Source organism: Corvus cornix, chromosome 10 (genome assembly GCF_000738735.6).
Source record: "Corvus cornix cornix isolate S_Up_H32 chromosome 10, ASM73873v5, whole genome shotgun sequence".
NCBI lineage: Eukaryota > Metazoa > Chordata > Aves > Passeriformes > Corvidae > Corvus > Corvus cornix.
The window spans coordinates 20,240,350-20,263,929 of NC_046340.1; the positions used below are offsets into that span (position 1 = coordinate 20,240,350).

Here is a 23,580-nt window from a genome sequence, read left to right on the forward strand (position 1 = left end):
TCAGCAGTGTCTCCTGATTTGGGCTGTGGGAAGTTGGCGGGGCTCATGTGAGACCCTGTCACCCTGGGAAAGTTCTGTCAGGATGTGTCAGCTGAGCTGAGAACACCTTCCTGCTGCAGCAGGACCAGTGGCCCTGCCTCGGGGTATCCCAGTTACAGACTCACAGCTCATCATCCCGTTGTGCCTGCTCCGTTACAGAGAGCCCTTCATTACAGAAACAGGCACATTTCAGCTGGACATTTTTCTGGCATTGACCCATCCAGCTGTGAACATGATGGAAAAGCCTCAGCACACGGGCAGACATCCCAAAGTATGCGACTACTGCAGACAAGACAGCTTGATCCCTTCTGAGCTAACCTGATTGCCATCCCTCCTGACCAGCCTTTCTCATGATGCTTTACCACCTCCCTTTCCACAAAAGCCCTGGATCCAGAGTAGATTTCATCACTGGGAGCTGAACCTTTAAAATCCCAGGCAACACCTGGCCGAAGAGAGGGATTCCCAGCCCTGAACTGTGAAGTGATTTAGAGCCACAAATGTGACAATGCCATGCATAGAAATGCCAGACCTGAATTTAACTCCAAGATGGGGTTTTCCGCTAAATATGGCTCTTTGCCCCTGTCTCAGTGTGAATCCAAAGATCAGCACTATTTCAGAAGAGCTGTGCTGCCAAGAGATGCAGCAATGCACAGGTTTCAGCTTTTCCTACACCACTCTGTCACATCCAAAGTGATCCTTTTAATTTTTTTTCATTATTTTAATTAAAACTTGAAGAAAATCTGGGTTTGGAAAGGCTTACACATTACCAGCAACTCTGCAGGTTTTATTTTGGGTTTACTGAGAGTTGCAGTGGGGATGTTTCACCTGTATCTCCCAGTGGTGCAAACCACAAAACATGAGTTCGTGTTGCACTGTCTGCTTGGAAAACAAAGTGGTCTGAGACTTAAAAATTATCATTTGCACTCACATTAATTATGTTCATCAATTTAAACACTCATCACCAGGCTGTGAGCAGAGCATGTAAGCTGTGGTCACTCCTTCTGCCAGAGATCCCTGTACTTCTGGTCTTTTACATTAGAAAGTAAGTTCTGTCTAAAGAAGTGACATTTCCATGCTCCTTCACCATCACAACAGCTCTTCCACCCCACATCCTTTCCATCCCACAGCCCTGTGCTTAGCGTAGTCTGGTGGATGTGAGATTTGCACCGTGCAGCTGCTGGGATCTAGAGGCTCCGTGAGCCCCATCCTGTACAAAGAACGTGAGTTTGGCTTCTGGTGACACATGGAGATGCCTGTGACCTCTGGCAGGAGTGGCAGAGCCCTGTCACCATCATCACATGGGACTCTCCTGCCTGAAAGCTCTCCCTGTTGAAACAGCCCCTTCCCTGAGCATCAGCAGCACTTGTGGTTGACTTGTGCACAGAGGTCCACGTGGCCTCCTGTGCTGTGGGAAGGGACACCCCAGAGGCACAGCTGGCTCAAAATGGGCAGAGTTGCAACCCCCATCCCGAGTGAGGTCTGAAGGTGCCACAGAAGCGGCTCAGGAGACACAGAGCAAAGCCAAGGCTCAAAGCACATCACCACAGCCACAGCACAGATTGTGTCCCCCTTCCCCTGGGTCTTCTCATAGAGCTCCTGCAGAACAAATGTTTTAAAATTCCTTCTGTCGCTGAGCACATCTCAGGTATGGGAATTGCTCTTGTCCCAAGCCATGAGATGAGATGCCTTTATCTCTCCGTGCCCCAGAAACCAAAATTCACTTATTGCCTTATCAATCCAAGACTCTGAAGGTTTTCTAGTCTGAGTCATGGCCAGTGTGATACAGTAACAGTGGTGATCTTGCAGACTGACCTTGGAAGCCCATGGTGCAGCTTGCTGAGGGAAAGCTTGCCAAATGTGGATTATTTCCACAGCCTTGTCAAGTTTTCCAGGAATATTGCAATGATGAGCCATCCAGACTCTTCCACAGATTCCCTGTGCCACCTTTGGAAGCTCATTCCCTCCCTCTGCATATAGTGAAATTAAGCTTGTCATCCTTGTCTTCTCCCATCAGAGAGGATCCCTGTGCCCTGTCAAAGCCTGGAGTTTCACTGCCCTCCAAAAACTGTATGTCAGATAGTGCAAACACACAGCTTCCCACAGAGCAAGGGTCTCTTGTTCCACCTGATCCCAGCAGATTTGGCTCCACTAAAATTAGGGTTTCAGCCTCCAAAAGTCTCCTGGGCTCTCCCCAGGGCCACAGGTCACCTGGGGTTGTGGAAAACACCATAATCCTGAGAGAGCATCAGCCCCACGGCAGAACCTAAGTGTGGTCACACAGAGGACAGCAGATCCAAGGCATTCCAGAAGCCTGGGGGCTGATCCCTATGGTCCTTGTGAGTGCCAGCTAATTTCTATCTCTGGTGGGACACGCTTGCGGGCTGCCGCCTTACCCCACCCACCAGTCAGTCTTAGGATTTCAGAACAGGCTACATCTCCCCAGCCTTGGATCCCAGAGTATCCTGGACACGTGCACACCCCATGGACAATGTGCACACAGGGACGAGTGGTGTCTCCAGCTTCCCCCTAGGGCCGGGTGCCCCGGTGCCCCCGAGCACAGCAGAGACTCCGTCCCCTGGAGGAACATGAGGGGACTCTCTCTGCCTGTGCCTGCGGCAGGGACACGCTCTGTCCCGTGCCTGCTCCCTCACCGGCAGGGATGTGCGTGGCTCCACCGCACCCTGCAGGTGAGGACACGCACGGCCCCGTCTCACCGTCCTCACACATCACCCAGAGCCCTCCAGCCCTGAGGACGGGCAGTGACACGGGGACACGACCCGAGCCCTTCCATGCCCCGGGCACGGGCCCCATCCCAACGTGTCCCCACAGCAGGAGAAAGCGGGAGCAGCACGGGCCCCTGTCCCCTCCCGAAGTGACACAGACCCCCGCCGGTGACAGCGTGCACGGCCCTGGCCACCGCGTCCCCGGGCGGGGCAGGGGGGTCACGCGCGCTCGCGGTCCCGCAGCTCCCACGCAAGCGGGAACACGCGCGGCCCCGATCCCGAGGAGCCACCCCACCCACGCAGGCAGGGACACGCGTGGCCTCGGTCCCCCAGACATCCTTCCAAGCGTGGACACTCGTGGCCCTCAAACACACCCCCAGCGGGGAACGCGAGTGTCCCTGATCCCTCAGTCCCCCCGCGCAAGCAAGGACACGCGCATCCCCAGCCCTTCTGTCTCCCTTTTCTCCACGCAAGCGGGGACACGCGTGTCCCGACCCCCGTCCCAGGCAGTGACCCGCGTGTCCCCGGTCCCCCGTGGGCGCTGAGGTGGCGGTGGCCTCACCTGCGTGCGGCGCGGCCGGAGTGCGGCGGGCGGGCGGGCGGTGCCGCGGGTTACATACGGCCCGCGCCGCCGCCGCCGCCTATAAGAGCGCTGCGGGCCGGAGCCGCCCGAGCCGCCGCCTGCAGCAGCGGCAGCAGCAGCAGCAGGTAGGTGGTGTGAGGTGTGAGGTGTGAGGTGTGAGGTGTGAGGTGTGAGGTGTGAGGTGTGAGGTGTGAGGTGTGAGGTGTGAGGTGTGAGGTGTGAGGTGTGAGGTGTGAGGTGTGAGGTGTGAGGTGTGAGGTGTGAGGTGTGAGGGACGGGCCCCCCCCGCCGCCCGCCCCGGTCCCTCTCTTTGCGAGCGGCCCCCGGCGCTGCCCGCCGCGCTCCGGGGGTCCCGGCTCGCAGGGACCGCGAGGGGAGGATGCTCCCCGTCTGGAGCTAACCCTCGGTTTCTTCTATTCCACCCTGCTACAGGGTCGGGAAAGTGCAGTGAGGTTGGCCCCTCGCCCCTCCTTCTCCACCTGAGAATTGCAGCTCTGATGATTCAGTTCCCAGGGGACAGGATTTCTCTTTTTCCTACGGAGAATACCGACCTGCAGCCCTGAGCAGCCCAGCTAGGATTGCTGCTGGCTCTGCCACCGGGAGTTTTTGGCTGAACACTTAAAAAAAAATCCTTTTGTCTCGATTCATTCTGGAGCAGGGAAATGGAGTTTCTGTAAGGAGAAACTTCTGGGGTTTGGGCAAACTTTCTGCCCCCTTTGTCTTTCTCTCCAAGTCCAGAATGTTTTAAAACATAAGATAAATCGTCTATTTCTGCTGAATTGCTGACCCTTCCTTGAAGATGTTTCCAGTCTTCCCCCCCTCCATACACTGTGGCAGAGGGAACCACAGGGGCTCTGAGGTCACAGCAATGCTTCAGTGTGGAGGATGCTTTCCAAGGTGCAACAAGTTCAGTTTCTCCTGCCATGAACTGTAGGCAAAACTTTTCCACTTGAAAGCTGCAAAAATGCCAAAGAGCTGGTCTTCTGTGAAGGGCAATCAAGGGAGAAAGATGGGCAGGCAGCAAAAGAGTTGTTTCCCTGGAAATTCTCTATAAAACAAGTCCCAGAAATTGCAAAGTGTACAGAAATACAGATATCCCTTGGTGTTGGTTGAAAGTTAAATTAAGATTTAACAAGGCAGCATTCTCCTTGTTATGTTCTGGTTTCTCATTTTTTAAGCTGTGAAGAGTTGCATTTTAGTGAATACGGACTTGGAAATCTTTCTTTACTCCATTGTATCTCATAGGAAATCTGGACAAAGATACCAGGAAACAAGTGGAATTCAAGTCAGTAAGATTTAGTCTGTCCTAGGTTAAACTGCTCATTTATTTCTTTTCTTGCAGCAGCTCTGACTGTTCTGTGGGCACTTTTGCTGGATTTCGGTAGCCTTGGGAATCAGCTACAGCTCCTGCTTGCCAGGTAATCATAGCACTTGAAGGCTGTCCTTCTCTGGGTTTGGCTTTCCAAGGAAAAAAACCAAAGCTCTTGCAGCAAAATAGCCCCAAAGAAGATTCATAAGACCACATGACAGCTCTGCTAGTCTGGAGCAGAGACAAGATAAATTCAGGTCCAGATCTGTTGTAAAATCCCAGTCTCCATTAAACTCTTGGCTGTTATTATCTGGGTTACTGGACAGAAAATTATTCTCAAATCAAATACCGCTTTATGTATTGAAAAGCAATTCAGCTGTCCAAGCAAACTGTTTTATGATAGCTGTCGTGATCCCCACTCACTTCTAGGGATTTGGGACCATTTTTTTGTGGCTGAATTGCTCTGGGTTGGATCTTACCTGAAAATATGAGTAATACTGTTCTCGAAAAATGAGAATAAAATCACCTCCTCCGTACAGGGAGAGAATAAAACGCTGTTTGGTCAGGAATCAAATCAGCTCTGGCATTGCCGGGGTGGTTACATGCAGAGAGGCTATTAAATCAGCAAAACAGGAGGACTAAGTGTGTTATCAATTTTATTAGAAAAGATCCAACTCAGGCGCAGGAAGAAGGCGTGTAATTGCTGGAACTGGAGTGTCAGAGGAAGTTCAAAGTCATCTGTGGGATTGACACACCTTTTCAATTTATGTAATTCAGCTTCCTTTAGCCTTGAGATGTGCTCCCGAAGTTTGTATGTTCTTTGGAGTCTCATCCTGGGACTAGGGGCTGCTTCTGGCCCCTCTGGACCAAGTGCAGGACCAATCCTCCCTCTTCCTCTTCCTCCTTCACCAGACCAGCAGCTCTTGGGGAAAAGCTTCTTGGAGGAAACGGGCAGGAGTGGGAGTAGTGGGCTTTGTTCCACTTGGCACTGCTGGCCCTTGGCTGGAAATAATTTTGCTATTGTGAAATCCATGTTTTCAGTGGTTCCTTGTAATTTTGAAGGAAAACACTTCTGCAGGGGTCACTGGCTTGGGCACTTCCCCTAAGGGATCACCCCAAAGCGGAAAGCCCTGGCTGCACCTGCTGGAGGGAAAGACCCGGCGCTGTCTGGGCAAGAGCTGCTCAACAGGTTCCTGCTCTGGGGCTGCTCCTCACCCTGCAGCAGCTCAGGGGCTCGTGGTTCCTTGGGCTGCCACAGTCCCTCGGGCTGCTGGAGCCCTGCCCCAGGCACCTCCTCTTCTCCACGGAGGGCTTTTGGGTGGCATGCTCTCTGCTGGGGAGTATTCCACCCTCCTGCTTGCTTGCAGCGTCACATTTCCTTGTCCCTCTGGGGACTCTTTAGGCGAACCTCCCTCAGCTGGTTACTCCAGAGCTGAGCCATCACGGGCTGGAGGCATCCGGGCAGGGCAGTGCAGGGTCCCTGCTGTCACCACTCCTCTCCCACAGGCTTCTGGAGGTGCAGGATGACTCTCTTTGATGGCGTCTACCCCTTCTACCCGCAGCAGAGGAAGGCTGCTGGGTTCGACATCAGGACCATCATAGTCATCGTGGTCTTCCTGACGCTGGCTTGCAGCTTTCTGCTCATCATCCCGGGCATCCGCGGACGGGCGGTGCGTGGCCCCGGGCACGGGCAACTGCTCCCCTTGTTCTGGCTGCTGGGACCCTCCGGGGTGGTTCAGGGTGAGGCAGGAGGAGAGCCGGGGTTGTTCGTCCCTGCCTGATGTCCCACCTCTCTCCCTGCAGAGGCTGTACTGGACTCTCCGTGTTCTCCTCAGCCTCTTCGTGGGAGTGGTGATTGTTGGTAAGTGCTGCGCAGCCCTCGGGGATGGGTCTGGGGGCGGGATTAAACCCTGGGGCAGGGTCTGTGTCTGGGAAATGTGAGCTGGGGTTGTGGGGTCTACCTCACTCACCCCTGCTCTGCAAAGCAGTTGCGTATCTTCCCAAAACGGCTTTCCCTTCCCTGGTACGGGGGCTGAGGGCGCTCGGAGGTGCCCATGGTTACTTCTGGGAGCTTTGCTGGCTGTAACTCAACCCGCCCCAGCTCCATCAGGCTGCACAGCCCCACATTCCTCTGACAGCATCTGTGACCTGACACAGACAGGGTGCAGAAACAACCACAAAAGCGAGGATGAAATGCAAAGAGCAGATTTATTTTCATTACCTCACCCTCGGGAGGATCCCCAAAGCAGCACTGGGCAGGGACAAGGAGGGGACCGGCACCACGGAGCTCAGTCCATGCCAGAGGATCACCAAACCTGCTGTTTTCACCTGTATTTCAGGGATTTGTGCAGGTATAGTTCACTGATGTACTTTGATCTTTCCTGTAGCAGGGTAGGATCTCAAGCCTGTTCAATAGGTGCTTCTGAGCTGCCTAAGAGATGCTCTGCTTCTCCAACACACAAGGCTAGACAGTGATTACTGTGATCTATGGGTTTTTCTACACCCCAGCTGCACCTCGGTTGAGTGTGTTTACAATCCTCCTCACCAATTTTCCATTATTTCCCTCACTGTGTGAGCCCTCTTGTGCTGCCTGGGGCTGCAGCCAGGATGCTTGGAGGATGTGAGGAGCCTTGCAGGGATGTGGAGGGAGCAGGTTGGAATAAAACACAGGCAGGGCAGAGGTTGCAGTAGTGGGGTAAAGACCTCCCAAGGAGCAAGGTCAGAGGAGAGGAAGGAGAGGATTTAATTTAGTAAAAGCCAGGAAATCTTCTGTAATAACTGGTAGTGGAAACCAGGCAGTGGGATTTCCAACTTGGACGGGGCAACAGGATGGGCAAGAAAAGGTGTGCTGAGGGGACAGAAGACAACAGGTGGCGAGAGAAACCAACCCTGACCCTAAATCAAAGAATCCCTCCTGCTGTGAAGGACAAGTTGGATTACAGGACTGCTCAGAGGGGGATGATGAAGGGAGAGGGATAATGATAACCTAAAAGATTCAGCCCTGATTTGGCCAGGCACTGGAAGCAGGTAGCCAGACTGGGACCAGCTGCAGGATTCATGGACCATCCCAGCATGCGGTTGCCATCCTGGGGATGTCCAGGTTCTGGGAGATGCCACCAGAGCTGCCTGGGAGCATGGTGCCAGGCTGGAGGTGGCAGAGGGGTGGAGGCCAGGGCTGACTCCACAGCCCCCTATCCGGGTCAGCCCTGGAGAGCCATCCAGCCCCGCTCCGTGACACGGCTGCAGCCGGGCTCTGCTGGGGCACATGGGAGGAACGAATTGTTCTGAAGCCAGAGTTTCTGTCTGGCAGCAGCAGGGCACACTGCAGCCAAAAAGCATTCCTGTGGAGCTCCCACTGCATCAGTGCCCTCTCAAGTTGACTCAACAACTGAACATTTTCTCAGGAAAGTTTTGTTCACCCTGACATCAAATCATCGGCTTTACTTTCCACACCCACTGCGAAGTGGAAGTGCTTCAGGAGAGGATGCCTTGTGCCAAAAAAAATATACCAGAAATGCTTCAAATTTTTCTTTTTCTCCCAGCTGGAAGGACTGCCCGAGCTGTGATGACACTTCCCACCCCTCTCCACTGCCTCCATTTGACAGTGACCTTTACTATTCACTAACAGTGCGATTTAGGGAGCTGAATGTGTGAAATGAGACTCACCCCTGTTCCTGTGGCTGACAAACAGGCTCATCTCTGAGCCTGGTCCCTGGGTGCTGTGGTGCTTGCCATGGCGGGGAGCTTGCAGGGAAGTTCTGGAGAGGATGTCCAAGGAGAAATCAGGTCATGATGTTCATCCCTGGGGATCTGAGCTCTGCTGCTCCCGGATCCAGGGAGTGGATGCTTAGCAAGGGGAGGTCCTGAGCTCTGCAGGGTGTGGGAGCTGGTTGGGGCACATCCTGGTGGCTGAGTCAGCACTCCTGCCCTCCTAACACTCCCTTGCAGTGCCATGGTGGGAATGCTGCCACTCTCCTGTGATTCTCCCCTTGAGCACAGCAAGGCCTGAAACTGGACCTGCTTTAACCCCGCTTTAATTCTTCCTGGCAGTTGTCCAGTTCACTGGAGACTGGGAGACGGGCTGGGTGCAGGCAAACACCTCCTACAAGTCCTTCAGCCGTGCCCAGGTGGACGTGGACATCGGGCTGCACATCGGCCTGGCGGGGGTGAACGTCACACTCAGGGGTGAGTCTGACGTCCCCATCTGGAGCTCTGCAGTGGCCATGGCCCCAGGAGGTCTCCAGCTGCTCTGGAGAGGCCCTTGGTCTGTCTGGAGGCTCCTGGGACCCCTGCTGTGCCCATGCTCCTGGCTGGCAGTGCCCAGGTGCTGGCACAGCAGGAGCTCAGCTCATCCCTCCTGCAGGAAACCCAGTGCACCAGATCAACGAGACCATCAACTACAACGAGCACTTTCCCTGGAACTTCGGAGCGGATTACGACCGCAGCTACAGCGAGGGGCTGGAGAAGGGGCTGCCCAGCCCCATCCTCTACGTGGCAGAGAAGTTCAGCAGTCAGAGCCCGTGTGCCATGCACAGGCAGTACCGCATCGCCGGCCACTACGCCTCAGCCATGCTCTGGTGAGCCCTGTCCCGTCCTGCTGCAGGCACGGGAGGTGCAGGGATGTGAAGGGCTTGGCTGCCTTTCCCCCAGCCTTTGGGATGGGTGGGATTGCCTCCTTCCGAGAGGGACGCTGTGTGCATGGAGGGGTCCCTGCCAGGCACTGTAGACACTTTGGGATGAGCGGAGAGGAAGTCCTGGTTCTCTCTGCTGGATAAACCCAGCAGGACTGAGCACAGGAGAGAGGAACGTGGTGCAGGTCCTTGCTGTGATGTGGTGATGATGGCAGAAGTCCATCCCCATGGATGGAGTTGAAGCTGCTGTCCTTAGTAGCCCAGAGAGGCCCATGGACACATGAAGAACTCTCGAACCTCCCCTGTGAGTGTATTTTGTACCTAAGATTGGGATCAGGTGAGGAAAAATGGTGCTGCTGTTTCTGTGGAGTTGATCTGGACTCCTTGGCAAGGTCAGAGATATGCCACTGCCCACCTGGGCTGGGTGAGAACTGGTCCCCAGCTGGCAGGGGATGGTCCCTTCCCCCACATTGTTGGCCATCAAGAGCCATTGCAGTGCTGTTCTCCCTGCTTGGTGTTTGACAGCAGGGACACAGAAACTAGGGAAGGATGCCATGGAACAAGACCTCCTGGTCTATAGCTGAGGGCTTCCTCTGTAGCCCAACTCCTCAGCAAGTGCAGAGCTTTGCCTGCTCCTGCAGTTATCCCAGCCCTGGTGCTGCTCTCAGGGTCTGTGCTGCCCCACACGTGGAAGGGCAGGGAACTGGCATGGTCCAGATACACCGAGTGGGCTGCCACAGCCTCCTTGAGGCTGCTCCTGTCTGTGGGCTGAGCAACAGGAAGAGGAAATCTGTGTTTCTGCCCTTTGGGTGCAGCAGTGTGAGCCTCACACGTGTGCTTGCTCAGCGTGGGGATTAGGGATCGTTCCTGCCTGCCTACAGAGCTTCTCCACCTGTACAGTGCACTCTGGAGCCCAGATTCCTCCTCCCACTTGGAAATCCTCACACAGAGCATCCTAATCCGTGGCACTCGCACCATTCATCTGTTGGTCTTCTCTTGTCTCCAGGGTAGCCTTTTGCACATGGATCATCTCCAACATTCTCTTCTCCATGCCTGTCCTTGTTTATGGAGGATACATGCTCCTGGTCACAGGGGCCTTCACCATCTTCTCGCTGCTCTCGTTCTCCACCGTGAGGAACTCCCCGATGTGTCTGATCCAGATTGGGACCGGGACCCTGCACGTAGTTTATGGGGGATCTTTCTGGCTCGTGCTAGCAATTGGTAAGAACATCAGGGTGCCCCAGGTCACATCACTGTGTCCCTCTGGATGTACAAGAGTCCCAGTGCTTCCCTCCCAGGTGGGAAGTGCAGCTCCCCAGAGCCCCAGCCTGTGCCTTGGCAAAGCAGATCCTGGCAGAGATGTGGAGAGGGATAGGAAAAGGGGAAACACCATCTCAAGGGCGGTGGAGGCATTTATAGCTCCTGAGGTGCAAAGACATTGGGATCACTTGCCTGGGTTTTCAGACCTGTGCCTGGGCTTTAAGATGCTCAGAACAGCTCACACAATAGAAGGTGACCTTCCATAAGCAAAGGCATTGTCCTCTGGCAGGGGACCATCCGAGAAGAGCTGTTGGGTGGGGACAGTGCTGGAATGACAGGAACCCAATCAGAGAGCGTGTTTGTTTCCAGGCCTGCTCTGTTTTGTGGCTGGGATCACCATCGTGGCGATGCACCACCTCAATTTGGACCTGCTGAAAGCCTTCTTTGATCTCCGTGAGGACAAAGCAGAGGAGTACCAGGAAATGCCTGAGGTGTTCATCAACCCTCATTTTGTGGGCAAGGGCCTGTCTCCTTCTCAACCCTCTGAAATCAACAGCATCTAGAAGAAAGTTCTCACTCCTTCCCTGAAGATGGACCCAAAAGGGCAGATCACAGACTCTTCCTGATGTCCCCAGAGACGCATTTCCCCATCCAACTGCCTTTGAAGTCCACGGTGGGATAGGTCCTTGCTGGCAAGTGCCTTCACAGACTGTATCTCCCTGGCAGTGCCCTCTGGAAGGGGCAGGCGATGCTGGCAGGCTCCCAGCAGAGCAGCTCACAGCTCCAGAAACTTGAGCTGCACAGCCACCTGGGGATCCCTGTCCCAGGAGGAATGCCCTTCCTGCTCCGTGCCCTGCCACAGCACAGCGCAGGGATTCTCCAATGGTCTGTTCCTGCTGAAAATGAGAAGCAGCTCATGGGTGACATTTCTCCCTGGGAGCACCTGCCACTCCAAAAGCCAGGGATTACACCTGCTCATTTCTTTCCCAAACATGAAATTTCGTGGTTTAGGTGTGTCCAGGAAAGCCAGGCATGGATCCAGCTTCTGCAGGCTGGATGCTACAGGAGCTGGAATAAAAAAAACTGCTCCAGAAACAAAGACTGAGTAAATGTGCCACAGAGTTTGTCGTGGGGGATGTGGTGATGTGATCCTTTTCACTTTCAAATTTGGCCTTTATTAGACAAAACTTGTAGCCTAGTGTAGGCCAAAAAGGTGCCATAGGAAAGGAAGGAGAGAGAAGAATGAAGTTATCCCTGTCCAGCTGGGGCAGCAGGGGAGGGAGGGGAACCTGTCCCTCTGCCCCACTCAGGTGAGACCCCACCTGCAGAGAAGGACCTGGAGCTGCTGGAGGGAGTCCAGAGGAGCCCACAGAGATGCTTTGAGGACTGGAGCCCCTCTGCTCTGGAGCCAGGCTGTGAGAGCTGGGGGTGCTCACCTGGAGAAGAAAAGGCTCCAGGGAGAGCTCAGAGCCCCTGGCAGGGCCTAAAGGGGCTCCAGGAGAGCTGGAGAGGGACTGGGGACAAGGCATGGAGGGACAGGACACAGGGAATGGCTTCCCACTGCCAGAGGGCAGGGCTGGATGGGATATTGGGAAGGAATTGTTCCCTGTGAGGGTGGGCAGGCCCTGGCACAGGGTGCCCAGAGCAGCTGTGGCTGCCCCTGGATCCCTGGCAGTGTCCAAGGCCAGGCTGGATGGGGCTTGGAGCAGCCTGGGACAGTGGAAGGTGTCCCTGCCCATGGCATGGGGTGGAATGAAATGGGGTTTAAGGTCCCTTCCAACTCAAACTATTCTGGGATTCTATATCTGAATGCTGGAAGCCTGGGCACCTTCATTCCAATTAATTGTAAAGTACAAAATTTCCATATTTTGAGTTTTCTTTCTGAGAAAAGACCCTTGCTGGTAAGTTACTTATTTCTGTCAGATGGTATTTGTGTGTCACTAGCGTGGTTTGTTCTGCACAGGAATTATTTTCAATAAAACTTTACTAAAACCCCTGTCCTTTGAAACACTCTGGACATTTGGGGGGCTGGTTTCTCAAGGAGGGGCCATGGGGCACAGCTGAAGCTCTTGCATTTCTGGCAAGCCTCCAGCAGCAGCATCCTTCCCATGGGGACAAAAGTCTCGCTGGCACATTTCGGGGTCAGCCACTAAGAAATCTTTGTCATGAGGAGCTGTGAAGGGATGGGAGAGCCTCCAAAGGACTTTAACGAGCTGAGGGCTGGGACCAGAGCTGTGAGATTAAACACGGGACGGCCAGGATTTCTGCAGCAGGTCTTGCACGGGGCCAGCAGAGCTGCGACAGCGACAGTGACACGATGGGGGATGCAGAGACCCCTCACGCACTGCAGGGGCGGGTCAGGACGGCCGGGGCTGGCTGTACCAGGGGACGGGACTGGCTGTGCCAGGGGATGGGCTGGCTGTGCCAGGGGATGGGCTGGCTGTGCCAGGGGACGGGCTGGCTGTACCAGGGGACGGGACTGGCTGTGCCAGGGGACGGGACTGGCTGTGCCAGGGGACGGGCTGGCTGTGCCAGGGAATGGGCTGGCTGTGCCAGGGGACGGGCTGGCTGTGCCAGGGGACTGGCCACCTGCAAGAACATGTGCAGGCGGGAGGCTTCTTCCCTTGGCTCCACACGGACGGGCACAGCCAGGGCCGCTGCTCGGGGGTGATTATTGTGCCTCACCAGGTCGCAGCAGCTTCTGCAGTTGCCCTGTAAGAGCCGTGATTGAGCAGCCCCTGCATTGTGCTGCTGCAGGTCCCACCTCCTCCCTCCACCACAGCTCCCAGCTCAGTTTCCTGGCTGGACTGAGGTGGTGTTGGACAACAAGAGGTAAAATGATCACCACTAAATCCCCGGCTCTTGGCCCATGTGGACTCTGGCCCCCCAGTGTCCAGGGAATCTGGCATCCAGCTGGAGTCAGTGCCAGCAATGGAAAAAGCACTGTGAGCATCTCGGGGAGCGCAGCCTGGAGCTCTGCGAGGACCGTGGCACCCTGGTGGCACTCACTGCAACCACCACGGCATCTGGCAGGCGGCCACTGCCCTGCTCCCCAGGCAGGAACACACCAGGGAAAGGTTTTTGAGGCCTGAATTTCGACTGACTAAATCAAAGGCATTTGTTGCACCTTGGATTTGGTCCATCTGCAGGCTGGAGCATCTCCTGATAGGTGACCTTGGAAACATCCCAGCTGAGATCTCCCAAGCCGAAGGAGTTCAGCTCCAAACCCTGTTGGGTCCTCTAGGTTCTCATTGAAGGCTCTTCCCACTGGAATGGGATGGGAGAGGATGCCATGGCTGAGCTCCTCCTCCCCAGAGGGCCTGGTCCATGGTGGTTCCTCTGCAAACCTCTCTGCGGGGCTGGATATCGCTCCCATCAAACCTCCCACAGGGGCACGCCAGGAACTAAAGTCCTCCCATATTCCCCCTGCTTGTTTGCTGGGGATATTCCAATACCCTCTTCAGGGTGCACTGACTTGGCTTCATTGCCCCACACTGGCTGGCCCTGGTTAGGTGCCCCATTCAGGACCACAAAAGGTCTCTGCCTTTTCTTTATCCCTTCCCTGTGGCTGCCACGTCACAGCAACAGCCCTCAGAGGGACACCTCTATCAACAGGCAAGTGAAAGGCCAGGTCAAACATTTTATGGAGATAGAGGGGAAAATAAACGAGCACAAAACAGAAAAAAAGTAGTGAAACCCTGAGAGAGGCAAAGGGGGGCAAAGCTGAAGCGTGCACCCTCCCTGCCAGTGTGGACAAGGGTCCTGCTGGCTGCCCACAGCCCAGAGTGGCTTGGACAATTCTGCCTTGGAAGGGCAGAATTTCAGTGTCTCTTGCCCCTGACATGAGGATTTCCACAGCTGGGCAGGAGGAACTCAGACTGCAGGTGCTGCTCCCCTCTCCCTAATTGGTTATAGCTGGTCTCCAAGGCACTGCTGCACCTCCCTTCCCACCTCCTCCTCTCCTTCCCTCCACCCAGCCTGGTACCTCCAGCATCCTACTAAATCATATTCCTCTTTGCCATCCTGCTCTTCACCCCATACCAAGAGATGTTGGGTACAGGGCACCCTGGGCAGCGCAGCTCCATCTGCACCTCCTGGCTGCTGATGGGAAGAGCATCCAAGGGCAGGGGGACTTTTCGAGGGTTTTCAGGGTGAGGGGGCTCTTGTGGGGGCTCTACTTCTCTTTGGTTCATATCTATGAGTCTGCAGTTACTTACTTTCCTCCCAGTTTATTCTGGTTTAATCTCTGTGTCCTGGGGAAGACACAGGAATGGACAGAGGGGAAGGGCAGAAAAACAGAACAACAAAAAAAAGGCAAACTGTTGTATTTGAGACACCTTTTCAGATCTGGATATTCTCATCACTTGGCTCTTGTCATGTCTCTTTCCACCTGGCCTCTTGATGGATTTGGTGAATTCAGGAGCAGCATCTCCAGGCCTTGCCCTGCCTCCCTGTGCCTCAGAGCTGGGTGGCTGTCACCTGGCAGAGCTCACCCAGGGGGACCATGAGCACATCCTGTGCAGAGCAGCTGGGCTCAGCTGGCAGGCAGGACTTGTCCCACACCTCCTCTTTGCTGCTCTTGTCCAGGCTAAAGATGAGCTTCAGCTTCTCTGGCTGCACGGAGTTGAGGATGATGATGGCCAGCCCCAGGAGCAGGCACAGCAGCCCTGCAATGCACGGTGACACACAGTGACACCACTGCAGGAGTCCTGCTGGCTCCCAGCTCCATCCAGACCCAGCTGGGCACCAGGGACATGTGCTATCACCTGGCACGTCAGGGGAAGGTGTTGATTTCTCTTTCCCCATCTCGATTTTAGCATCGCTTTGGGCTCCCCAGTACAAAAGAGAGGTCCATAAACTGGGGCAGAGAGTTGGGGATGGAGCCCACTGTGCACAGGGAAAGGCTGGAGGAACCTGAGCTTGCTTAGCCTGAAAAAGAGGATTATCCAGGGGGAATTCATTACTCTCTGCTACTGGAAAAGGGCTGGTCTCCCTGGAGTTGGATGTTGTAGCATGGAAAATTCTGGTTTGATCAAAGGAAACAATTGCTGCCCGGATGTGGGGCAGGTCCTGAAAGGCAGAGGGAATCTCTATCCAGCAGGGAACTTCAGACATTCAAATCTCTTGACTGCTCTTCTCTTTTTCTCCCCAACCTTGATAATTCTAATCTAAAATCTTCTAACCCAAAATTATCGTTTTCTGTGACCAGCCATGGAGAAAGAAGGGATGAGGTGGTGTTGGGGCATCATCTCTGCAGGGAGGGACAAGAAAAGCCCCAGAAGCAAGCTGAGCACTCACCTGTCGCTAATGTGAGCCAAAAGGACTCGCCATAGTCTGTTCTCAAGGAAACTGGGCCGAACTGGATGGGGCACTTTGGGGTGTTTCTCGCGGTGAAGAAGAAGAGCAGTGAGAAGAGGATCAGAGCAGCAGTGAGCAGAAGCATGTGGCCACCATAGAGCAGGATGGACATGGAGAAGAGCAGGATGGAAATGAGCCATGTGCAAAAGGCCAGCCTGCAAAAGGACCACAAAACCGAGCAGAAAACATCAGGCTTAGAATATCTACTCAGGATCTCCTCTCCATGTTCCAATGGAGGGATAAAGCCCTGGGCAACCTGGTCTAGCTGGCCTTGCTTCAGCAGATAGCTGGACAGCCCGATCTGAAGAGGTCCCTCACAACCCAAGCAGTTCTGTAATGACACGAGTGCTGGAGCTGTGGGACAGATCCCGCAGCGGTGCAGAGCCATCTCCACACCTGGGAACGTTCAGTGTTGAACTCCCTGAAGCCCCCAAGCACCTTGGTATGGCTTTGGCATCAGCCCTGCTCTGAGTGTGGGACAGGAGGAGAAATCTCTGGAGGTTCCTGTGAGGGACTGAAATGTTAATGTTTAATAGCACAAACATTTGGCCATTTGCAGAGGCAGCAGATGCTTTGCTGGGCCTGGGTTTGCATTCCACGAGAGGGAAGGAGGGGTTTTGGGTGTGTGGTGGCAAACCCTCCGATGAGTGTCAGACAGAGGACCCAGCCCAGAAGCTCTGGGTTTTGAGCCAGATGAGGGAGAAGGCTGATAAAAAGCAGACCCTGGAGAGGCAGGGTGGTGTTTATTATCGTGCCAATGTCCCGTTACACAACTGGCTCAGCTGGAAAACTCGCCCTCCCTTCCCGGGAAGGTCCCGTTCACACGGGATGGGACGTTGTTCCCGCTCACACCTCGGCCTGAGGGCTTGCATCCCTTCTGAAGGGGCAGAACCGGTTCAACGCTGGTGTGAGAGGCAGGGTCATGTCTTAGAAGGGATCATGAACCATTGAAGATCCCTGAAGCACCTCCAGGGTCTGAGCCCTTCCACCAGAAAAATACACCTGATCCACAGCGTTGCAAAGGGTAGGAGTCACCCTGCAGGGAAGGAACCTGGGTGTTCCCACCTAAACCTAAACCTGCACTGAACTCTGAGTTTCGTGGGACCTCCACCACTGAGAAGACCAGAAGAAGAGGATCAATGGGACACCGTCTGGTTCCATGGGTGGTCATATTTTTCACTTAATCTGTCTCTCTCTCACTCTTTCTCCTCCCCCCTTTCCTTTTCTATTTCTTTCTGTCTTTGTCTACCTCATATTTACTGTGACATAAAATCCATACTGTCGATGTCAGCATATGGTCTCGTTTGCACCTTAATTTGGGCAGAGGTGTCTCTCTAACAATCAGATCTTAACAGTCCCTCCAAAGTAACTTTTTTCTGATTCTTGTGATTGTCCACAACGGGCCACCCCCAGGCAGTTCCCACGTGTTCAGAGGAACAATGGCATCGAGGGACACCTTTGTTTGGAGAACTGCACCATGAGCCGTGCCCACACCTGATTCAGCACCTGGAGTGCACCCAGCTGCCAGCCCTGCCCTGTAGGTTCAGCACCCTGGGGGGTGAGCCTAACAATTTTTCTGATTCCAAGGAAAAAAACAAAAATAAGGTTTTTGTGAACATTTCTGCTTTGAAATACAGGAATGTTTGGGTGGGGATAATTATTTTTCCTGAAAATAAAAAAGGAGATGGGTAGAGGGACCTGGAACCTCCATTCACAGGGGAATTGCAAGGCTCGCTCTTCCCTGCGGTGCCTTTCCCACCACCTCTGAGACTTCACAATCACAACACACACAAAGGGCTCTCAGCTTCATACCAACAGATGAGCTCTGAGCACCCTCTTGATGGTCCCTCCTGCTCCCCTTGGGCAGGTCTGTGACACCTTGGATGTGCAAAAGAAGACCCTTCACAGTCTGTCTTAACTGGGACTCTCTATCTTGGTCCTTGGGAGAGATCTCGAACCATAAGCCCCACAGCTGCGTCTGTTTTCCCTTAAATGAAGAATAATTTTTCTCAGACTACAGTTCTGTACATCAAGGCAGGGAACACATAAGAGGAGTCTGGAGACATCGACAAAAGATGCTCCAAGGGCTGGAGCCCCTCAGCTCTGGAGCCAGGCTGGGAGAGCTGGAGGTGCTCACCTGGAGAGGAGAAGGATGAAGGCTCCAGGGAGAGCTCAGAGCCCCTTGCAGGGCCTAAAGGGGCTCCAGGGGAGCTGGAGAGGGACTGGGGACAAGGGATGGAGGGACAGGACACAGGGAATGGCTTCCCACTGCCAGAGGGCAGGGCTGGATGGGATATTGGGAAGGAATTCCTGGCTGTGAGAGTGGGGAGGCCCTGGCACAGGGTGCCCAGAGCAGCTGTGGCTGCCCCACCCCTGGAATTGTCCAAGGCCAGGTTGGACAGGTCTTGGAGCAACCTGGAATAGTGGCAGGTGTCCCTGTCCATGGCAGGGGGTTGGAGCAACATAAGCTTTAAGATCCCTTCCAACCCAAATCTCTCTGCGATTCACAATTCTATGGATCTGTGACAGGCCAGGAAGCATGAGAACCCCAGATTCTGCAGAAAGCCAAGGCTTTGGCACGGCCTTACAGCGATGAGGGTGGCTCAGTAAAACTCCCCGTGCTGTCCCCTGGCTCTTTCCAGCTCCCCCTCGCTGCGGGGGACAGGGCTGACCCCTCGCTGTAACTCACCACAGTGCGAGGGACGCGTAGTGGCCGGCGATGCGGTACTGCCTGTGCACGGCACACGGGCTCTGACTGCTGAACTTCTCTGCCACGTAGAGGATGGGGCTGGGCAGCCCCTTCTCCAGCCCCTCGCTGTAGCTGCGGTCGTAATCCGCTCCGAAGTTCCAGGGAAAGTGCTCGTTGTAGTTGATGGTCTCGTTGATCTGGTGCACTGGGTTTCCTGCAGGAGGGATGAGCTGAGCTCCTGCTGTGCCAGCACCTGGGCACTGCCAGCCAGGAGCATGGGCACAGCAGGGTCCCAGGAGCCTCCAGACAGACCAAGGGCCTCTCCAGAGCAGCTGGAGACCTCCTGGGGCCATGGCCACTGCAGAGCTCCAGATGGGGACGTCAGACTCACCCCTGAGTGTGACGTTCACCCCGCCAGGCCGATGTGCAGCCCGATGTCCACGTCCACCTGGGCACGGCTGAAGGACTTGTAGGAGGTGTTTGCCTGCACCCAGCCCGTCTCCCAGTCTCTGGTGAACTGGACAGCTGTGAAGACTCCAGGGGTTAGTTACAGCCTGGCAGCAAGATGTCTGGTGCTGGAAGCACCTGCCAGGACAGTCACCATTGTCTGAGCATCCCCTACCTCACCCCAAGGTCATGACTGGGCTGGGGCAAAGTCCTGTATGTCCTTCCTCAATATCAACCCCGGCCCATGACCCTGAAAGCCCCATTTGGGTTGGTTTCTCCCCAGCTCTGGTGCAGATCCTAACCCTGGAGGCAGTGGGGCTGATGTGTGGGCACTGTCTGGGCACTGCTTCTCATCTAAGCCCCTGCCAATTTGCCTGAACCCCTGGAAGCTGGTGGTGGGCTTTTGGTGACTGCCCTGGATATGACCACCAGTCTTCAGCCTGGAGACAGATGGGTGCTTGCACCTTCCACCAGTTGCTGGAACCAGGCCCCAGACAAAAGACATGTGTCCATCTTCCCCATGAACTCACCCTACAGGCTGGTCTTAGGCCTTGGCTGGTCTCTTCACCCTCCCCCACCTTTCCCTTCCACGTCTTGAGCATCCATGAGCTTCCCCCCAGGACCCCAGTACTCACTGAGCACCACTGCTCCCATGAAGAGTCCCAACACCAAGCGCAGGAACCAGAAGAGTCGCTGTAAGGGGTGAGCAGAGTGCAGGGACAGGTATCAGTCAGATTTTGCCGTGGACACCTCAGGCACCAAGCGTGGAATTCACCAGATGGTGAGAAATAGACCTGTTCCTCCCCTGGGGAGCCACCCCATGTGCTCTGTGGGTGGGTGGCATGGGGGATACATGTGGCCAGGGCATCCCTGCCATGGTGGGGGGGAGCCAGCAGGGAGATCCAGATAGAGACAGAAGATCAAAAGGACCCACTGGAGAAAGCTGTGACGTCCCCTTTTTTGGGAAGGAGGGTGGAGACATTCCTCCTAACAGTCTTCAGCTGGAATTTCCACACTTATCCAAACCTCATGTGTTTGGGCCTGTTGACAGCTGGCCACAGCTTTAGACAAAAGGACTGACTGAGCATTTGTAGAGTGTCCCCTGGGGGACAGAAGCCCCTCAACCAGCCCTGCTGCAAAACTGGGCACACAACAAGCACCCAATGTGGCTCACAGCGGGGTCTGTTGGCCACGCAGAGCCCAGCGAGCAGTGCTGGGACATGCCTGGTACACACCTCCTGCTTTTACTGAGGTTTCTGGGAAGGTGGGGTGAGATCTTTGAGCCTCACCCTGCTGCTCCACTCTGGTGAAATCATTCAGGCTTGTTCACAGAGAAATCCAGACAAGATAGATCTGGCTTCCTCAGAAATCTGGGGTGGTGGTGTTTGGTGTCTCTGGGATGGGTGTGCCTGCTTGGACGGGCTAGAGCTCAGCCCCATGGCTCTCTAGAGATCCCAGAGCCCTGGCCCTGAACCTGTGGGCAGGTTTGCTTGCCAAGTCTGTTATCGAGGCTGGGAAGGAAGAGGAATGTGGGACCAGAGGTCTGAACTGCCCCTGCCCCTCCACTTACCCCCCTGCCCCGGATCCCTGGCAGGATGATGATGAACATCAACAACATGGAGAGGAAGACGGTGACGATGACAGCCCGGGTGGTGTCAAAGGGGAAGCAGGCATTGGCTCCAGGGTAGAAGGGGTAGGAGCCATCCCACAGCGTCATCTTGCTGCCTGGAAGGACTGGAAATTGGCACCCAGATGAGAGAAAATCATCTCCACACTTCCACTCCACCCAGCCTTCTCCACGGAACCACCTCCTGCCCCCTTGCCAGCACTCTGCTGGTCCCGGGCACGGCTGTGCGTGCACCTCAGTGCCCCTTGGACTCTGCAATCCCGCACTGGGCATGCACTCAAGCATCTCCTGCGGGAGCCCTCCATCCTCCCGGCGTACAGGGTTGGAGCCACCAGGGAATCAGGTTGTCCCCAAAGAGGGACAGCAAAACACGCAAACACCGCTGGGCTGCTCACTCCCCTCCTCTGCCTGTTCTCCATCCCCAAAATCTTCCCTGTGCTCCCACCCTCCCTAGTTCAGCTCTTTATCCAGCAGCCTGGCTCCCTCTGTGCCCGGAGCTCTGGGTGAATCGCTGCAGGATGAGCCCCGCCGGGCTGCTCCTCGCTGGCCCGGCAGTGTCAGCTCCTCATCGTCCGAGGAAGCGGCAGGAACCCGGAGGGGACAGAGAAACTGCCCGTCCCTGGCTGCGCTGTGCCGCCCACCCGGGACCCGCCTGGGGCAACGCTGGGACGCTGCTTGGGGGCGAAATGTTGTTTTCACCGCAGCACTCGACCAGCTCACTTTCCCGCTGGGAAAGGGCTGCCATTCCTCCCCGGGAATGGAGGCTATCCCTGCAGCAGCAGCAGAAACACCCACATCCCCTTCCCCACCCCGAGCCTACCTCCGCTGCGGCCGGTCCCGGGCTGGGAGCTGGGGCGTGCGCCGGGATGAGCCGGGATGAGCCGGGAAGCGCCGGGAAGCGCCGGGATGAGCCGGGAAGCGCCGGGATGAGCCGGGATGAGCCGGGAAGCGCCGGGATGAGCCGGGATGCTGCCTGCCCGCCTGCCAGCGCTTCCTGCCAGGGCTGCGGGCGAGGAGCCAGCCTGGCGTGGAGTCACGGCTGTGTTTCTCCCGGTGTTTTTCAGGGTGCCCTCTTCCAAAGGCGGTTAGATCATCCAGCCGCTCCGGCACTCCTGCTGAGCCCCAGGGCACACAGGGAAGCTACGGGCTGGCACAGTCCTGAGAGCGGTTTGCCTTCTTCTCCTTTACTTTTCTTGCAGAACAGTGCAAGGTCCAGTTCCACACGGCAGGAAGACCCTGGAGCTGCCAGGCCCCTGTGGATCCTTGTCCGAGACAGCAAAGCCCTCACCTGCACCGCCTGGTGAAGGTTCCCAGCTGAGATCATCGAGCACGGGCTGTGGCTTCGTGGCCTCCTTGATCACCCTGCTCCTGGCCCCATCCTTGGGGGAGTTTCCCTGGGAAGGTCCTGGTTGAGCTGTTGGTCACCGGGCAAGGTGACACAGTGACTGGCACAGGGGACCAGCAGAAAGGAATGGGTCTAGAGGTGCTCCCAGCTCCATGATGCAGAAGATGCTCAGCTTTGTAACCTGGCCACGGCATGGAGACCATGGAAATTCAAGCTTTTGTGGTTTGCTCTTGTACTTTGGCATTTTGGTTGGCTGAAGAAGGTTGTATTGATACTGAGAGGGACCAGCATGGCAGAAACACTCTCCTGACCCATGTTTGGTGTCTTCCCTCTGAAATTGGCACAGCCATCCCCTGGCTATTTCTTTTTGTATCCCAGTGAATGGGCTGGCTGCCCACCCCCTTGGCAGAGGGAGGCAACAACAAGTTTCCACTCATGCCCAACAGGAAATAAAGGCATTTTTTGGGCAAGGATTTTGCCATTTCCCCTCAAATCCCCAAATGGTCCTACCCAGTCTGAACACTGAATCCCTCCCCAAGAGTTGTTCAAAAAAATTACATAAAGGGTGGCAAGGGTGACGTGGCTGGGGAATGCATGTGCAGAGATGTGCTGTCTGGTGGGGATGTGGCACCAGCTCCAGCTCTGTCAGCCTCTGCAAAGAAGAGGAAGTTGTGAACTTCACAGCAAACAGAGCAAATCCTTAGGAGTGATCACACGGATGCCCGTGGGGCTTTGGACCTGTTGGAAAGGTGGAAACACATCTCCCTTCAGTGTGGGAGAGGACAACTGAGGAGGTGGGTGGTAACCGGCAGGATGAAATTAATCAAGGTGGGGAAGTGAAGTGACTCACGGGATGAGGGTCTAAACCATCCCTCCTTGCACTCCCTGGAGCTGGAAGAGGCAGCAGAGAGATGAGCCCTGCACTGGCTTGGATAGACCAAATGTGGAGTTTGCCTTTGAAAGGGATTGAGGCCCAGTGGGTTTGGGGCTGTTCAGGTGAGCATCACAAACCTGTCCTTTGGGGAGATACCCTATTGCCAGCAATGAAAACAAGGGGGAGGGAATTCCCCTTCTTCTCAGCAACACAGGGTTTGTGTGCAAGGATGTCAGGGGGGAGTTCCCAGAGCTGCTCTGGTTCCCTCATCTCTCCCCAGCAGTGATGGAAATGGGGCGTGATGGTGACAGTGGGATGCTCCTCTTCCCTGGACTGCTGATGAGATCATATCCTGGGAAGTGTGAAAAAACTGCTTGATTTATCCCTCACCCAGCACTCTGCATATAGGAAGAGGCCATTATTAAACATGGTGTTTTTTCCACCTTTTCAAATGTTAAATTTCCTGGCTATTTCTGCAGGTAGTAAAGGTGTGTGTTTCATCACACAGTTTCAAGGGAACATTACACGTTTTCCAGGGAGTTTCTTCTCCCGCTGTCAGCACCCTGCCCTTGCTGGGGCAGTCCTCTTCCTTGGGCAGCTTCTGCTTCCCTCCCTCTGGAGAGATGGATCCCTGGATTAGGGATGAGTCATTTGATGCAGGTCACCAGAGGGAGGTGGGGGCGAGGGGAGCAGCA

The 23,580-nt window shown here is 55.2% G+C and overlaps 3 protein-coding genes across 6 annotated transcripts in view; 1 reads left to right on the forward strand and 2 right to left on the reverse strand.

Annotated features, from left to right (window-relative positions):
- The window catches only part of LOC104697496 (dual oxidase 2-like), a 27,273-nt gene extending 18,598 nt beyond the window's left edge, over positions 1 to 8,675 (reverse strand). The window contains exon 1 of one of the 3 annotated variants that reach the window (XM_010412396.4): positions 8,321 to 8,675. The gene's annotated coding sequence lies outside the window, so the exon portion shown is untranslated. Of the gene's footprint in view, positions 1 to 3,324; positions 3,360 to 3,896; positions 3,935 to 8,320 lie in introns of those variants that run through there. The other 2 variants (XM_019293641.3, XM_039557901.1) reach the window with 2 other exon arrangements.
- On the forward strand, positions 3,421 to 11,644 carry LOC104697495 (dual oxidase maturation factor 2). 2 transcript variants are annotated; one of them, XM_039557902.1, is made up of 8 exons: positions 3,421 to 3,470; positions 4,688 to 4,763; positions 6,161 to 6,324; positions 6,458 to 6,515; positions 8,705 to 8,839; positions 9,018 to 9,231; positions 10,292 to 10,506; positions 10,915 to 11,644. In XM_039557902.1, the coding sequence occupies exons 3-8, from the start codon at positions 6,178 to 6,180 to the stop codon at positions 11,106 to 11,108; spliced, it is 963 nt and encodes a 320-aa protein (XP_039413836.1). In that variant the 5' UTR covers positions 3,421 to 3,470; positions 4,688 to 4,763; positions 6,161 to 6,177; the 3' UTR covers positions 11,109 to 11,644. The 2 variants fall into 2 exon arrangements, with proteins under 2 accessions (XP_039413836.1, XP_039413837.1); XM_039557903.1 differs by having other exon boundaries at positions 3,445 to 3,470; positions 4,691 to 4,763.
- A 3,110-nt stretch (positions 11,645 to 14,754) lies between these two features.
- On the reverse strand, positions 14,755 to 21,740 carry LOC104697494 (dual oxidase maturation factor 1-like). Its single transcript, XM_039558014.1, is given in 8 exon segments — positions 14,755 to 15,212; positions 15,844 to 16,058; positions 18,593 to 18,806; positions 18,984 to 19,007; positions 19,010 to 19,117; positions 19,675 to 19,732; positions 20,610 to 20,773; positions 21,487 to 21,740. Coding segments are annotated over 7 exon segments (975 nt in total). The 5' UTR covers positions 20,757 to 20,773; positions 21,487 to 21,740; the 3' UTR covers positions 14,755 to 15,003.
- Positions 21,741 to 23,580: the final 1,840 nt, after the last annotated feature.